The sequence below is a fragment of the Bison bison genome, unplaced genomic scaffold (assembly GCF_000754665.1).
Source record: "Bison bison bison isolate TAMUID 2011002044 unplaced genomic scaffold, Bison_UMD1.0 scf7180017864320, whole genome shotgun sequence".
In the NCBI taxonomy this organism is placed as follows: Eukaryota; Metazoa; Chordata; class Mammalia; order Artiodactyla; family Bovidae; genus Bison; species Bison bison.
In genome coordinates, this window is record NW_011494892.1 from 469362 (window position 1) to 487670 (window position 18309).

Below are 18309 nucleotides of genomic sequence, written 5' to 3' on the forward strand. Positions count from 1 at the left end.
CCACCAGAGTCTTTTCCAATGAGTCAACTCTTCGCATGAGGTGGCCAAAGTACTGGAGTTTCAGCTTTAGCATCAGTCCTTCCAAAGAACACCCAGGGCTGATCTTTAGAATGGACTGGTTGGATCTCCTTGCAGTCCAAGGGACTCTCAAGAGTCTTCTCCACCACCACAGTTCAAAAGCATCAATTTTTTGGCTCTCAGCTTTTTTCACAGTCCAACTCTCATATCCATACATGACCACTGGAAAAACCATAGCCTTTACTAGACGGACCTTTGTTGGCAAAGTAATGTCTCTGCTTTTCAGTATGCTATCTAGGATGGTCATAACTTTTCTTCCAAGGAGTACAGAATGATCTCTGTTCATTTCCAAGGCAAACCATTCCATATCACAGTAGTCCAAGTCTATGCCCCAACCAGTAACGCTGAAGAAGCTGAAGTTGAACGGTTCTATGAAGATCTACAAGACCTTTTAGAACTAACACCCAAAAAAGACGTCCTTTTCATTATAGGGGACTAGAATTCAAAAGTAGGAAGTCAAGAAACACCTGGAGTAACAGGCAAATTTGGCCTTGGAATACGGAATGAAGCAGGGCAAAGACTAATAGAATTTTGCCAAGAGAACGCACTGGTCATAGCAAACACCCTCTTCCAACAACACAAGAGAAGACTCTACACATGGACATCACCACATGGTCAAAACTGAAATCAGATTGATTATATTCTTTGCAGCCAAAGATGGAGAAGCTCTATACATTCAGCAAAAACAGGACTGGGAGCTGATTGTGGCTCAGATCATGAACTCCTTATTGCCAAATTCAGACTGAAATTGAAGAAAGTAGGGAAAACCACTAGACCATTCAGATATGACCTAAATCAAATCCCTTATGATTATACAGTGGAAGTGAGAAATAGATTTAAGGGACTAGATCTGATAGACAGAGTGCCTGATGAACTATGGAATGAGGTTCGTGACATTGTACAGGAGACAGGGATCAAGACCATCCCCATGGAAAAGAAATGCAAAAAAGCAAAATGGCTGTCTGGGGAGGCCTTACAAATAGCTGTGAAAAGAAGAGAAGTGAGAAGCACAGGAGAAAAGGAAAGATATAAGCATCTGAATGGATAGTTCCAAAGAATAGCAAGAAGAGATAAGAAAGCCTTCCTCAGCAATCAATGCAAAGAAATAGAGGAAAACAACAGATCTTCTAGAACTAACACCAAAAAAAGATGTCCTTTTCATCATAGAGGATTGGAATGCAAAAGTAGGACCTCAAGAGATACCTGGAGTAACAGGTATGTTTGGCCTTGGAGTACAGAATGAAGCAGGGCAAAGGCTATCAGAGTTTTGCCAAGAGAACATAGTGGTCATAGCAAACTCCCTCTTGCAACAACACAACTGATGACTCTACAAATGGACGTCACTAGATGGTCAACACTGTAATCAGATTGATTATATTCTTTGCAGCCAAAGATGGAGAAGCTCTATACAGTCAGCAACAACAAAACTGGGAGCTGAGTGGCTCAGATCATGAACTCCTTATTGCAAAATTCAGACTTAGATTGGAAAAAGTAGGGAAAACCACTGTACCATTCAGGTGTGACCTAAATCAAATCCCTTAGAATTATACACGGGAAGTGACAAATAGACTCAAAGGATTAGTTCTGATAGAGTTCCTGAAGAACTATGGACGGAGGTTCATAACATTGTACAGGAGGTGGTGAACAAAGCCATCTCCAAGAAAAAGAAATGAAAAAAGGCAAAGTGGTTGTCTGTGGAGGCCTTACAAATAGCTGAGAAAAGAAGAGAAGCAAAAGGCAAAGGAGAAGAGGAAAGATACACCCATCTGAATGCAGAGTTCCAAAGAATAGCAAGGAGAGGTAAGAAAGCCTAAGTGATCAGTGCAAAAAAATAGAAGAAAGCAATAGAATGGGAAAGACTAGATATCTCTTCAAGAAAATTAGAGATACCAAGGGAACAGTTCATGCAAAGATGGGCAAATAAAGGACAGAAACGGTATGGACCTAACAGAAGCAGAAGATATTAAGAAGAGGTAGCAAGAATACATAGACAAACTATCCAAAAAAGATCTTAATGACCCAGATAATCATGATGGTGTGATCACTCACCTAGAGCCATACATCCTGGAATGTGAAGTCAAGTGGGCCTTAGGAAGCATCACTAGGACAAAGCTAGTGGAGGTGATGGAATTCCAGCTGAGCTATTTCAGATCCTAAATGATGATCTTTTGAAGTATTGCACTCAAAATGGCAGCAAATTTGGAAAACTCAGCAGTGGCCACAGGACTGGAAAAGGTCAATTTTCATTTCATTCCCAAAGAAAGGCAATGCTAAAGAATGTTCAGACTCACACATAATTGCACTCACCTCACATGCTAGTAAAGTAATGCTCAAAATTCTCCAAGGTAGTCTTCGACAGTACATGAACCAAGAACTTTCAGATGTTCAATCTGGATTTAGAAAATGCAGAGGAACCAGAGAGGAAGTTGCCAACATTCGTTGGATCATAGAAAAAGCAAGACGTTCCAGAAAAACATCTACTTGTGCTTCATTCACTGCCTAAAGTCTTTGTCTATGTGGATCACAACAAACTGTGGGAGATTCTTAAAGAGATGGGAATATCAGGCCACCTTACCTGCATCCTGAGGAATCTGTATGCAGGTCAAGAAGCAACGGTTAACAGAAAACAGCAAAATTCTGTAAAGCAATTATCCTTCAATTAAAAAATAAAAAGAAAAGAAGCAACAGTGAGATCTGACATGGAACAATAGACTGGTTCCAAGTTGGGAAAGGAGTACGTCAAGGCTGCATATTGTTACCTTGCTTATTTAACTTATATGCAGCGTACATCATGCAAAATGCTGGGCTGGATGAAGCACAAGCTGAAATCAAGATTGCCGGGAGAAATATCAATAACCTCAAAGATGCAGATGACATCACCCTTATGGAAGAAAGCAAAGAGGAACTAAAGAGCCTCTTGATGAAAGTGAAAGAGGAGAGTGGAAAAGCTGGCTTAAAACTCAACATTCAGAAATTCAAGATCACGGCATCCAGTCCCATCAGTTTATGGCAAATAGATGGTAAACAATGGAAACAGTGACAGACTTTACTTTCTTGGACTCCAAAATCACTGCAAATGGTCACTGCAGCCTTGAAATTGAAAGACACTTTCTCTTTGGAAGAAAAGCTATGACAAACGTAGACAGCATATTAAAAAGCAGAGACAGCCCTTTGCGGACAAAGGTCTGTCTAGTGAAAGCTATGGTTTTTCCAGTAGTCACGTATGGATGTGAGATTTGGACCATAATGAAGGCTGAGTGCCGATGAATTGATGCTTTTTAACTGTGGTGTTGCAGATAACTCTTTGAGAGTCCCTTGCACTACAAGGAGATCAAACCAGTCCATCCTAAAGGAAATCAGTCCTAAACATTCATTGGAAGTACTGATGCTGAAGCCAAAGCTCCCAACAATTTGGCCACTTGATGCGAAGAACTGAATCATTAGAAAAGACCCTGATACTTAGAAAGTTTGAAGGCAGGAGGAGAATGGGCTGATAGAGGATGAGATGGTTGGATGACATCACGGACTCAATGGATACTATTTTGAACAAGCTCGGGAGTTGGTGATACACGGGCAGGCCTGGTGTGCTGCAGTCCATGGTGTCGCAAAGAGTTGGTCATCACTGAGCAACTGAACTGAACTGATTATGAAAAAGTTTTAGTAATAAAATTTGGTCAAAAGCACACACAGTTTTAAGCTTTCCAACCCATGTCGCCTTCTTACCTTAATTGTGGGTGGCACAATTCTAGTCCAGCCACTTCTCAGGATGGAGCAGACTGTTGTGTTTAGACTTATTCTGGTGTTCAGTGTTAGAAAATAAAGACCAGAAGGAACGAAGTTGTATGCTTTTTTTGCAGTAAATTTGACTGCTAGAGGAATGCTTGGTATATAGTACATTCTTAGCTTTTTTTGCATTAAATTTGACTGCTAGAGGAATGCTTGGTATATAGTACATTCTTAGCTTTTTTTGCATTAAATTTGACTGCTAGAGGAATGCTTGGTATATAGTACATTTTCAGGAACATTGGTTGCATTTGACTGGCAAAAGATACCTCCTTCAGAACTTGTTTAAAATAATAACTTATTGAGTTCTACTTCACCTAGTATAAAATTCAGTTTTTTAAAGTGATTTTTTTTTGTATATTTGAAGAATTTTTCAGCCATTGTCACTAATGTCTAATTTCCTGACTTATCTCACTCCAGAAAGAAAGTTTGTGCTCCTTAATCGTTTCTGCCCATTCCCCACTCCTTGCAGCCACTGACTACCACTAATCCACTTTATGTTTGTAAAGATTTCTCTGTTTTGGACACTTCATATAAATGAATTTGCACAGTGTGTGGCTTTTTGTATTTGGCTTTTTCCAGTTAACAGTGTTTTCAAAGTTCAGTGAGGTTGTGACCTTCATATTGTACTTAAGTTTTTAAAGTTGCTAGACAGTATTCTCTTGTATGGATATAGCACATTTTGTTTACCTATTTATCAGCTGATGGACATTTAGATTATTCCCTCTTTTAAGTTATTATGAATAATGCTGTTATGAATATTTGTGTGTAGGTTTTTTTGTGGACATATGTGTTTATTCCTTATGGGCATATGCCTTGGAGTAGAGTTGCTGAGTTTTATGGTAACTCTGTGTAATGTTTCGAGGTATAGTCAGAGTGTTTTCTTAAGTGACGGTACCATTCTACATGCCCAGTAACATTGTATGTCAGTTCCAGTTTCTCCATATCCTTGCTAGTGCTTGCTGTTAATACTATTCATCTTTTTTGTTCTACTGTCCTGACAGATGTGAAATTCCCTGATGACTAATGATGTAGAATATCTTTTCATGTGCTCATTAGCTATTTATATATCTTCTTTGAAGATATGTCCATTCATTTTTTGCTTACTTTACAACTAGGTAATTTGTCTTTTAATTTTTGAGTTGTAAGAGTTCTTTCTCTATTTTTTAGGTCCCATGTCAGATACAGAACTTGTGGATATATCCTCTCATTCAGTGGTTTATTGCTTCATGTTTACAAAGCAGATAGATTCTGCCTAGGTGATCACATTGGGTGTTGTGAGGGCCAGTAGCAGGAGTAAAGATTCTAAGAGCTTCACAGAGGCTGGAGAGCATTTGCACTGGCAGCCTGGACAGTTGGGTTTGTAGAACAAATTGTCTGTTTACAAACAGAGCAGCTGCTGCTGCTGTTAAGTCGCTTCAGTCGTGTCCGACTCTGTGCGACCCCATAGACGGCAGCCCACCAGACTCCCCTGTCCCTGGGATTCTCCAGGCAAGAACACTGGAGTGGGTTGCCATTTCCTTCTCCAATGTATGAAAGTGAAAAGTGAAAGTGAAGTCACTCAGTCGTGTCCAACTCTTAGCGACGCCATGGACTGCAGCTTACCAAGCTCCTCCGTCCATGGGATTTTCTAGGCAAGAGTACTGGACTGGGGTGCCATTGCCTTCTCCGACAGAGCAGCTGAGCAGTGTGATTTTCAGTGCTTGGCTGTGAGCCAGTGTCCCCAGGTGCGTGGGTCAGCACACAGCTAGGCTGTGGGGTCCAGGCTCAGCCCACGGTGCCTCCATGCCTGCTTCTAAGATTACTGGTAACCAATTTGTATTTCATGAATTACAGGATATTGAAGCCAAAAAAGAAGCACAGAAGGAAAAAGAAATTGATGAACAGGAAGCAAATGCCTCGACATTTCATAGAAGTAGGACTCCATTGGATAAAGATCTTATTAATACGGGAATCTATGAATCTTCTGGAAAACAGTGCTTGCCTCTGGTTCAGCTTATTCAACAGCTTCTTAGGTAAATAGTATTAGATGTATTTTAATAGAATTATTGATTTTCATAATAAGATAGATTGAGTGCTGGGGACTCAAAAATGTCTTCAGTTGTTGAGGAAATACTCCAAAAAGTACCTCAGACAGACTTTAGAGCAGACTCTTAAATATAGGTGAAATGAGAGGTTAGAGTGTATGAAGTAGAGATTCCAAAGGTTTTCTCACAGGAGAAAATTGGAGTGTGTGATAAGTGTAGGGTGAGATTCTTATCTTCATTAGTAAGTAGGTATATACAAATGAAAATCATCATGGTAAGATTTTTTTTAATAGTTGGTTGTGTCATTGGCCATTTTGTCTATCATAGATTTATATATATTTATTTCTAAGACAACTTTTAAAAGCTGAACTAAATAAAAGAATGGTGAGCATTGTATTTGAAGGACTTAATCAGAAGGAGGTAAGATCCAGTGAGAATCAGAATATAAACAGAGACTAACATAGATAAGGGCTGAAGTAGTTACTCACTGTTTGCTGAAAAATGTCAGCCTGTGTCACTGTGCCCTTCAAAAAAAGTGAAAGAGCAGGGTGGTTTCTGAAAGGCATTTGTTAGACATTGAAAAATTATTCTCCTTTATGTAATACAACTCCACTCTGTGTAAACCTGGCTCCTGGTTTATTTTTTATATAGAAAGGAAAGTGAGCCCTAGATGCAGAGCAGTGGTGGGTGTGCTTGTGTGGGTTGGCCTGCCCTCCACATGAGGAAACACCAGAGTTTACCAGGCACACTGTGGCTTTTAAAAGAGGATGTTTTATAGCTAATTCCTTTTATAGATTTTAGTAAATGCTAATTAAAAAACTTTTTCTTATTTTAAAAAATAATCTGATGATGGTTTTTTTAAAAATCAAATGTTTGTACATTGTAATCTTCAGAATCACAATTTGAAATAAAGTGAATTAACTCAGTGTATTTGGTGGTAATGAAAAGAGCTTGAGAATTTTTCCTGGAAAATTTCAGTTTTGACTGCTTGTGTAAAGTTGGCAGCTGAAACTCTGCCCAGTGTGGTAACTGTGGGAGTAATAACAGTAGTGTTTACATTGCAGAGTTAGTTAAGGATCAAGTGAGAAAATGGTCATTGTTATGCAGAAGTTTTAAAACAAAAGCATGTAACTCAAGACGTGCTTTTCTGTGTTCTTAACTATGCCTTCCTTTGCTGAGGAGGCTGTGCCTAGGCCCACTGGTCTCACTGCCAACCAGAGGGCTCCCTGTTCTCCATCCTGTGGTAGGTTACCATCCTCATGAGAGGCCAGCTCTCTTGCTCTCCTGCCTGTTCAGACCGTCTCTTCCCTCGGTGTGTAGAGACCTGTCCCTCTTAACCTGCCTGCACCTATGCTATTTAGTCTGGCAGTCATTTGCCACATTGATGTGATGAACATTTGAAATGTGTCCACAATGTAGCCAAGACACTGAGATTTTATTTTTTTATTAATTAAAATTCAAATTAAAAACTTAGACCTGATTCAACTATTAGAAAACTTATGTTTGGAATAAGCCATATGAATTTACCTTTTCATCTCTTCATTTTTATGAGCCTTAAGTGCAGATCAGGTATTTGCAATGAAAATTTAGTTATCTGAATTGAAATGTACAAAATACACAAAATATACAAATGTACAAAATATACAGAATACACAATGGCTTTTGAAGACTTTATGTAAAAAAGAACTGATATAAAACTCTCAGTGTTTTTTATTGGTTTTACATTGAAATGATAATATTTTAAGTATATGGTAATAAATACATTATTAACACTGATTTTACATGTTCTTTTTACCTTTATTTGTGTGACTGGTAGACATTCTAAATTACGTGTGTAAGTCCCTGGCAGACGTTTCCTGTTGCACCATGTTCTCTATACCATTCTCACATTGTCTTCTGACCCTTCCTCTTTACTTTTGGTTCCTTTGGCATACAGGCAGGAGTTGGCCCCGCAGCAAGTTTATAATGAAGATGTACTTATTTGGAAAACACAAAACAAAAACTGAATCATGGAAGTAAATAGTACCTTAAAGTTTTTTGGAAAAGAGAAAAAGAATAATGTATGAATGACTTTCTCACTGACAGAATGCCTGTGATCTCTGCTCTTTTCATAAGCATAGATAATTTGCCTTTCCTCTTAGAGAGATAGACTTTAACATTTATTTCCAACCTTAAGGTTTTGTGACTAAATGAGACTCATGTATTGACTTGGCTGATGGAGTTGTTGAAAAATAATCTGAAGGTTTACAGTTTGGAGATTTTGGAGACATCTGATGCATTTTATTATTTGGACAACAGGTTGGAGAAATTGTAGTTTGCCCAAAGCAAGCCATGAAACAGATTTCAGAGTAACTCCTATCCTGACAAAGAGCCACAGAAAACCATTTACATTTGGAAATAGAGAGCTATGAAGATTTTTAAGTCAATGAAACTCTGTCAGAATTATACACTTTGACTGTGGTTCTGAATTTTTTATTAGGGAAATAACATTTGTATTGTGTTCTGTTAATATATTTTGCTCCATCATGTATGGCATAAAAGCGAGATTCTAGACTGTTTCTTTTAGTGATACGGTTATCAGGGCAGGTTATCAGGTCAGGTTATCAGGTCATGGAGCAGGAAGATGAGGTGAACCGAAAACAAAGCCCTGAGCACCCACTTGCATTTTGTGTGGCTGGGAGTGCTGAGCACAAGCCAGGGTTCCCTGTTGCCTTTTGTTTGCAACCCTGTCTGTGTATGTTGATGTGTGTCTTCTGCTTCTGTCCTCACTCCACGGCTATAGGTAGAGTAGAGTGAGGACAGAATGAGTTCCTGGACTGAGGCCTGGGGGCAGGTATGGTTGTTGGAGGTTCTGCTTAAACTTGCTATTGTGTAAGAAATCAAAGAAGTGGACCAGAATGCTTCTCCATGGCCTGGTGTTGTGCAGAGGTTCTGGACTTTACTGCTCAGTGACCATGCCAGGCGCTCTTGGCTGGAATAGGGCTGGTGTGGTGGGGCTACATTGACAGAAGTTCCCAGCCAGGCTCTGCTTTGGCTCTTCTCTTTCTCTGACTTACTTTCTCTTCCTCTTCTCAGGACCGCAGGGCAGGCCTTGTCTGCTTGGTGCTGGGCTGTCCCTGAGTGGTCGGGTCTGATCTGGTGTTCTCCGTGCCTTCTAATCTGCCTTCACACTCACTTGAGTTACCTTCTTGGACACAAAAAGGATAGCACATTTCTTTCAAAACTTGGTGGCTGAGCACTGCAGAATTTATTCCCAGCAGCCTGGCACTCTGTCACCTACAGTGTCCACTGTGTCCACTCCCCTTCTTTGTCTTGACCTCTGTGCCCTTGTTCCTTTGCATTCTGCTCATGGAACATTTAGTACTGTTCTAATTATACTTTCTCTTTTCTCCCCAATTATCTACTGATGGTTCATTACTCAAGTTGGATCCTGCAGTTGGTATCAGACCCTCTTCTCCTTTCCTTGTTTCTGTGTTCTTTGAGCACCTTTTAACTGTGACGTTTTTTATTTGTACCCACTCTGGTCTTCCTTCTTGTACTTTCTGAACCCTGGGTATCCTTCACATGGCCCACTCTGGTGCTTAATTGAGTAGATCTGAAGGTAGACTTGTGAGGCAGATGCAGAAATGTGAGTGGATCTTATCTTTAAGAATAGTGTTGCATTTGTATTTGAAATGAAGTGCGAGTGGATCTTATCTTTAAGAATAGTATCACATTTGTATTTGAAATGCAGCTTTGGATAAAAAATTATGTAACAGTTACTTTTCCTTCCAAAGGTTTATAGAGGAGTTTTCTATTATTTTGGACTATTCCATGCAACTCCTTAAGAGCACATTTGTAAGGCAAGGGGTATCATTCTACCTTTGAGTGTCTTCTGCACGCCTCTGCTTAGTTTTGAATGAGGTATGCTTATTGCATGTACACCTGACACATTGGGGAAGGAAGCCAGCCGCAGGTCACGAGGGTGTATGGTCTTTATTTCTGATTTTAATTTATGTTGTGATTTTTTTTTACATCCCTCCCCCCTTTAAATACAAACATAACTTGCTTAATTTTGCAATTTTCTTTCTCCTACATAGAAACATTGCTTCTCAGACAGTAGCCAGATTGAAAGATGTTGCCCGTCGGATATCATCATGTCTAGACTTTGAGCAACATAGTCGTGAAAGATCTGCTTCATTGGATTTGTTGCTGCGTTTTCAGCGCTTACTTATCAGTAAACTTTATCCAGGAGAAAGTGTTGGTCAGACTTCAGAAATTTCTAGTAAGTTACTTTAAGTGTTAAAGTGTCTTGTATATATTTTGACTTTTTTATTTAGGCTTTTTGACATACCTATTCTGCATGGCCTACATGTGTAGGTTTTATACTATTAGATGTACCAATTTTGGAGGACTTTATTTTACATCTACTTTTTATTTTGGACAGATATTTCTGTTTTAAACTCATCAGTATTTTTATTTCATTGTGTTAACATTTAAATTCCTTAGAGATGAGAAATAGCATCCTTTATGTTCAGGTTAGGAGAAGGCAATGGCACCCAACTCCAGTACTCTTGCCTGGAAAATCCCATGGGCAGAGGAGCCTGGTAGGCTGCAGTCCATGGGGTCGCTAAGAGTAGGACACGACTGAGCAACTTCCCCTTCACTTTCACTTTCATGCATTGGAGAAGGAAATGGCAAGCCACTCCAGTGTTCTTGGCCTGGAGAATCCCAGGGACGGGGGAGCCTGGTGGTCTGCCATCTATGGGGTCGCACAGAGTCGGACAAGACTGAAGCGACTTAGCAGCAGCAGCGGAAGCAGTCTTATAGAAGGTCTGTTAGACTTATTCCACATGTTAGTTACAGACTGTTAGAGACTGACATAATATGGGGACAGAATTGTGACCTAATATTTGTATGTCACCCTGGTAAGCTAGATGAGTGTAGTAGGAGAAATGCATCATTGTTGGAGGAAGAGAATCTCAGTTACAGCTTTAGCTTATTAGCTGCTGGATATAGGACAAAGTCTCCTGGGAGTTGTTGATTCCTCACCTACCAGACTTAGGATGAGACTTGAGGGTGCCTGTGAGAATTAGGATGATATGTAAGAAAGAGCTCAGTTCTGTGTACAGTGTAGAGTAGAGCACTTGCACAAACTCCAGAGGAGTGGTTGGGTCTTTATGGGATAGTTCTGTGCCAGGAATGGAAGGGTCTTCTACTTTTTTTTAGTGTTTTTATAGCTGGTGTATTCTAACACAATTTGATTACTTCCTGAAAATAGTTAGGCACCTGTAGAAGATGGAAAATTTCAGGTTGAAATCAGTGAACTATTTCAGTCTGAAAGAGATGTCATAAACTCACAAGGACTATTAAGAGTCATGTAGCAGGAAAAGTTGAACCAGGAAAAGTTGAAGATTTTTTATGACATCGAAAACGGCATAACTGTTCATTGAGAGTAATTTTCAGGCCTTAAGATTTGGACTTGAAAAACATGTATGTTGCGTATAAGGTTTTAGAACTCTTAAGTTGTAACTTTGGTTTAGTGTTTTTAAACACTGTGTAGTTCAGTGTTTAAAAATTGATATATCCAAACTCACTGTTTTTCAAATTATGTGCTGTAAAAGGAGCCAAGGACTAAGTAAGGGTTAATAACCACTCCTGTTTGAAAAAATTATTATAGATAAAAGATGTAATAGATAAAGATAGAATAGTGAAGCAATGAAGTTTATTTACAAGGTAAATTTTGATAGTGCAAATGAAATTCTCTACATCTCCCCTCCAGGTCCTGAACTGATGGGGGTTGGGTCCTTGCTGAAGAAGTACACAGCCCTTCTGTGCACACACATTGGAGACATACTGCCTGTGGCAGCCAGCATTGCTTCCACCAGCTGGCGGCACTTTGCAGAGGTGGCCTGCATTGTGGAAGGGGACTTCACTGGTACTTACCTTGTTTCCTAAATGTCGGCATGTATTTATTTTTGAAGATTGATATGATTTAAAATGTATCATTTTGTGATAAACTTGCATGCCTTTACCTCATATATCTAGTCCTGTAGAGTAAACTACATGTCTAGTACTGTAGACTAGGCTATATCTAGTCCTAGTCTTTAACCTTTTGCTTTTTTAGTTGCAATTCTAGAGTTAATCAACCTGGTGTAAATAGAATTGGTGCTTTAGAGTCATACCACCGTTATTAGCACTTCAATAATGAAATAAATGGTAATTGTCTAATTTTATTTCAGCAACATAAGAATTAGTTGCCCCTTTAAGGACCTTAATATTTTTTCAAGTTAATTCTGTGACAGTAGATGATTATGATTGAGTGCTTTTTTTCTGATGATTAACTTAGTTGAAAACACTTAGTTTTTCTGAATAAAAAACTCTAGCTACTCCTTTTGTGTTGAAACGGTGTTTTCAAAAAAGTATTTTTATAACTCAAAGGGTTCTGTTTGATACCTATGTTTGTTTCTTTCAAAATGAAAGATAAAATAATCCTGTAGAGTATACTGAAGGACAAGTGTTCCTTATCTTGTGATTTATCAGGATTTAAACATAGCCCAAGCTTGTAAAGTGATTTTATAAGGTAAAGACTTTTGTTTTAAGTCTTATACCTTTTTTTCTTTTTCTTTTTAAATGTAGGTATTCTCCTTCCAGAACTAGTAGTGTCTATAGTGCTTCTGCTCAGTAAAAATGCTGGTCTCATGCAGGAGGCTGGAGCTGTCCCTCTACTGGGTGGCTTGTTAGAACATCTGGATCGGTTCAACCACCTGGCACCAGGAAAGGAGAGGGATGACCTTGAAGAGTTAGCCTGGCCTGGCATCATGGGTATGGCACCTTCACTTAAGGACTTGCACTGGGGAAAGTTTTGTCCTAGTCTGCTCTTTCATTTGAAAGACTAATTTGACAAAGGAACACCAGTTATTGCCATTTTCACTGATTGTAGTGTGGAGAAGGAGGTGGCAACCCACTCCAGTATTCTTGCCTGGAGTGTCTCTTGGACAGAGGAAACTGGCAGGCTGCGGTCCATGGGGCTGCAGAGTCAGACACAACTGAAGCGACTGAGCACTTTGATGGTAGTGTAAGTGGAAAACAAAAATAAGAAACATCAGAATAGTTTTGGGTTATATTTAAGAAAAGTTTTTCTGTCAGTAATGGTTGTTACATCCTGAATTGGATTATTTTAGAGCATTCTGGAAAATCCTTTCTTGGGAATTGTCTCCAGAAGATATAGTTGAAATGGTTAGTTATGATCCTGCTTTGGAGGCAGACATTGATATGGGAAGGCTTTCTTAAACTCAGTGGCCTTATGTGATGTTAATGAGTTATGGAATTTCCACAGTCTACTGGGCACTTCCCATCCTTTCTGTCTCTAGTGCTTACCAAATTGGAATGAAACTTATCTTTTCAAAGTTTTGAACTTTGACACTTGAATCTAAGTCTAAGCATTATGACTTCCTGGACTTACAGAATTAATTGTGCTTTACCTTTCATTTTATAGGAAAGCTGAAGCAAGGTAGGCCTTTCTACCATTGTAGACTGTCATTTTTATATGTATTACTTAACACAAAAAGTAACAAGTGTCCCGAGGAAAATAACCAGCCTTAGGATATTGAACATTATTTTTTATTTCTTTATTATAGCTAATATTTTCAACACAATTCATCTACTTTGGTGAACTTAAATGGTCATTTGTGATTTTTGTCTGTTTTACTCTATGTGGTTGAGAGCTTATAATTTGATCAGCAGTTCAGACATAGACTTTTTTTTATTGTGAAGTGTAACATATACACAAAATTACCAAAGTCAACTTTGGGACTGATCACAGGGGAAACCATTTATTAAGCAGAACCTTCCCAAACACTGTCTCTGTCTTACTGAAAGGTTTCTCCGGGCTTTTGTGCTTGCCGTTCCCCTGCTTCTGTTGATCGTTTTATCAGATAGGCATGTGACCCATAACAAATTAATTGCTTAAATGTTCGTCTGTTTCTTGGTGGTTTGTAAGGCGTGCTTTAGTACAGAATGCCAGATTTCCACAGTGATTGTACTGGTCTTCATCTCTACGAAGTGGGAAGTACTCAGTGTTCCACCTCCACGCCTAGCATACGCCATTTTTTTCCATAGGCGTTTTGTCTGTAGGATCATTGTGCCAGCACTCGCTGGAAGGACTGTTGTGGTCTGTCCTCTGGAGTACCACCTTTGACTAAATCAGTGACTCTCTGCCTGTGTCTGCTTCTGAGTGTGACTTCCTGCCAGAACATACTATACTTGCTGGCACCTCTAGTGCACTGTGGAATAGAAATGGTGATAATGGGCACTCTTGTCTTGCTCCTAGGAGCAGAGGAAAAACTTGCCAAAGTTCATGTATGAACTATGATATTTGTTGTTTTTTCTTTGTAGATACCTTAAAATATTAAGGATGTTTCCTTTCATTTCTGAATGGACATTTAGATCAGATCAGATCAGTTGCTCAGTTGTGTCCAACTCTTTGCGACCCCATGAATCACAGCACACCAGGCCTCCCTGTCCATCACCAACTTCCTCAAATACTTTTTTCTGCATCTCTTGATGATTATACAGTTTTTTCTATTCATGTTGCAGATGACAAATTTCATTCTTGTTTATGACTGGGTGGTATTTTATTGCATATTTGTGTGTGTATATATATCTCATGTCTTCTTTGTCCATAACGATGTAACATTCATCTGTTAATGGATAGTGGATTGTTTCCACCTTTTGGCTGCTGTGATTAATGCTGCTGTGAATATGGGTGTGTAGATGTCTGAGTCCCTGCTTTCACTTCTTTGGGGTATATAGCCAAAAGTTGGTTCAGAATTCTTGCTTGGACAGTTCCCTGGACAGAAGAGCTTGGCAGGCTGCAGTCCATGGGGCCAAAGAGTCGGACACAACTGAGTGACTCAGCACCAGTGCACTTGATAATTCCATTTTTAATTTCTTAAGGAATTGCCATTCTGTTTACCACAGTAGCTGTGCCATTTGAAGTTCCCACAGGCATTGCACAAAGGAACAGTTCTAGTTTTTCCACCTACTTGGCCAACACTTGTTTGTTTTTTAAATAATAGCCATCCTACCTGGAGATTGTCATACTGAGTGAAGTAAGTCAGACAGACAGGAGAAATACCATATGACAGCCCATATATGTGAAATCTAAAAAGAAATGATACAAATGAAATAACTTATGAAACAGAGACTCACGGTCTTAGAGAACAAACTTAAGATTGCTGGGGGAAGGATGGGGAATAAGATAGTTAAGGAGTTTAGGATGAACATGTACACACTGCTATATTTAAAATGGATAAACAATAGGGACCTATCGTATAGCATGTGGAACTCTCTTCAGTGTTATTTGGCAGCCTGGATGAGAGGGAAGTTTTGGGGAGAGTGGATATGTTTGGCTGAGTCCCTTCACTGTTCATCTGAAACTATCAGCCTTGTTAATTGACTATACCCTAATACAAAATAAAAAGTTAAAAAATAGTAGCCATCCTATTAGGATCAAGTGGTATTGCATTGTAGTTTTGATTTGGTTTTCCTAATGATTAGTGGTGATGTGCATCTGTTTATGAGCCTGTTGACCATGTACGTATCTTTGGAGAAATGTCTCTTCAAGTATTTTTCTTATTTTTAAATCAAATTTCTTGTTGTCATTGTTGAGTTGAAGAAGTTTGTTACATGTTCTGAGAATATATGTATGACTTGCAAATACTTTCTTATTCTGTGGGTTGCCTTTTCATTCTGTTGATAGTGTCCTTTGATTTTTTTTTTTTTTAATGAAGGTTGTCTGTGCTTTTGGTGTCTTGTCTAAAAAAATGATTGACAGATCCAGAGTTATGAAGCTTTCCTCCTGTTTTTTTCTAAGAGTTTTATTTATAGTTTTAGCTCTTATGTTTAGGTTTTTAATCTATTTTGAGTTAATTTTTGTGTATGGTAAAAGGTACAGGTCCAACTTGATTTATCTGCATTTGAATATTCAGTTTTTGCAGCACCATTTCTTGAAAAGACTGTCCTTTCCCCATTGAATGGTCTTGCCGTTCTTGTTAAAAAAAAAAAAAATATTGCCTATATATTGTGAAGATTTATTTCTGGGTTCTTCTGTTCTATTGCTCTAAATGTCATTGTGCTGGTACTACACTGTTCTTTACTTTTTTATTTTTTCCTTAGGGTTTAATCTGAAATTTTTCTAACTTTTTGAGAAATTATGCTAGTTAGCATAGTGATATTTTTATAACGTTTATTATGAAAATGTTCCAACAGATAAAAGTAGAGAAAATAATATAATGAATGCACAATCAAGTATTTACATTCCCAAGGACTTCCCAGGTAGTCTGGTGGTTAGGACTCCAGGCTTCCACTGCAGGGGGCACAGGTTCAATCCTTAGTCAGAAACTAAGATCCTACATGCTGCATGGTGTGGCAAAAAAAAAACCAAAAACCTCACATTCCCCAAGCTCTCCTATGCTTTTTATCTGATTGATTGTATTATTTTAAAACAAATTTCTGTCTTTAAAGATTTTTACATGCTTTACCTGTTAACAATAAAAACTTTTTTGGGAGAATGAAACTACAGTCTCATTGTTCTAAGATGAACAGATTCATTACTCTTTTTATTAGTGGTTATGTTGAGTCAGGATGTAGACAGGTCCTCTGTCGTCAAGGTCATATATACTTCTTGTTTTTTTTACCCAGCAGCGTATCTCCAGGCTCTCCTCCCTCACTTTGGTTGTACTGTTTATTTTGTTTGTTTGTTTGTTTTTTAAAGAAGTAGGCTGTTTGTTCTGGAGAATTTCACATTTTCTGAACTTGGTTTATTGCATTCTCTTCTTCGAGTCGTAACATCTTTTGTCAGTGATATTTTCTATAAACTGCCGATAGGTTTGCTGAGATTTGGTTTCTGTTTTGTTGGGTCGGAGTATTGCTGAGGTCATGCTGTGTGCTTTCTGTTCTGCCCGTGGTGCTGGGTGGCCTGCCTTCAGTCCTGTCACGTGGGCCAGGGGGTTCATATAGTGTGTCCGCTCTACAGTCCTCTAGCATCCCTGCCCTCAACTGGTGGCACGAGGCACAGTTTGCACAGGAAAGACACGATCCTAGCATCACCCCCAGCCCACCTGAACTGCTTTTTGTAACAGTAAGTTGGAGTCCTAATGCTTCCAAAGCTGACTAGTGAAGTTTTCTCTTTTTTTGAAGTATTATTTTAACTCATTGAATTTTATTGATTTTATGTTTATTAACTTTTTAGCTTTTATTTTTTCCTAATATGTACATTTAAAGACAGAAATGGCTTCAAAAATATACTTAGCTATATGTCACAAGTGTTGATTTGCAGTATTTTCATTATTGTTTGTTTCAGTTTTCTGATTTCCACAGTCATTTTTTTCCTGGGAATTTTGGATGACATATATATATAATGACAGCATAATTTCAAATGTAGGGATTTTAATTTTTTTTTACTTGTTTTATTTATTTATTTGTGGCCACACCATACAGCTTACAGGATCTTAGTTCCCTGACCAGGGATTGAACCCAGGCCCTTGACAGTGAACGCACAGAGTCCTAACCACTGGATTACCAGGGAATTCCCTTAGCTGTTTTTAACTTAACTGCATTGTAGTCATTTTACATGCTCTGTAACTTGACTTATTTGAAATTTTTGAGGTTTGCTTGATGCTTGGTATACGGCCAGACTTAATGTTCATCCTATCACGTTGTGTTTTTGTTTTTAAATCGTTCTGTATCCTTGTTGAATTTTTGTTTGTGGTGTTAGTTATAGTAAGATGTATGTTAATTTCTTATTGTGTTTGTGGATTTGTCTATTTCACCTTGTAGTTCTTTCACGCAATTTGTTCAAGTCGTTTTATCTATTGATCTATTGATTCATTGATTTTGGTTTCTGTATACACAGAGTCATTTTTTACAGGTCAGAACTGTAGAAATAATGAGGAAGTAACACTTATACGCAAAGCTGATTTGGAGAACCACAATAAAGATGGAGGCTTCTGGACTGTGATTGATGGAAAAGTGTATGATATAAAGGACTTCCAGACGCAGTCATTAACAGGAAATAGTATTCTTGGTAAGGCATTGCCTTTTACTTTATGGATAAAGGTTGTGAATGTGTCATCTTAAGTAGACCATTTGGTTTAAAATGATCAGTTTAGTAACTGCTCCAGGTCTCATACATTTTAGTCTATCAGTGACTTTCTATCACAGCAAATTCAGACATATTTAAAGAATTTCTTATAATTATGCAGTTTTTGTTCCAACACTTGTTGGAACTTGTTCCAGGTTCTGAGTTGACCCAGACAGCCCTGGCAGAGGGTGAGAGATCATATTACTTTGGAGTTAACCTGCACAGTCTATTTCCTGTTTATGTAATAAATGGCTAGGCAAACTGTACTGAAGTCATGTTACTTTTTTCTGTTTTATT

General features: G+C 38.5%; 1 protein-coding gene across 6 annotated transcripts in view; it reads left to right on the forward strand.

The window, feature by feature from the left end:
* The window catches only part of LOC104997998 (E3 ubiquitin-protein ligase HERC2), a 236357-nt gene that overhangs the window by 79858 nt on the left and 138190 nt on the right, over window positions 1–18309 (forward strand). For 5 of the 6 annotated variants that reach the window (XM_010852986.1, XM_010852983.1, XM_010852982.1 and 2 more), the window contains 5 exons: window positions 5698–5876; window positions 9968–10152; window positions 11650–11805; window positions 12507–12692; window positions 17785–17955. In XM_010852986.1, the coding sequence (XP_010851288.1) occupies window positions 5698–5876; window positions 9968–10152; window positions 11650–11805; window positions 12507–12692; window positions 17785–17955 (877 nt within the window). The remainder of the gene's footprint in view (window positions 1–5697; window positions 5877–9967; window positions 10153–11649; window positions 11806–12506; window positions 12693–17784; window positions 17956–18309) is intronic. The other variant, XM_010852987.1, reaches the window with a different exon arrangement.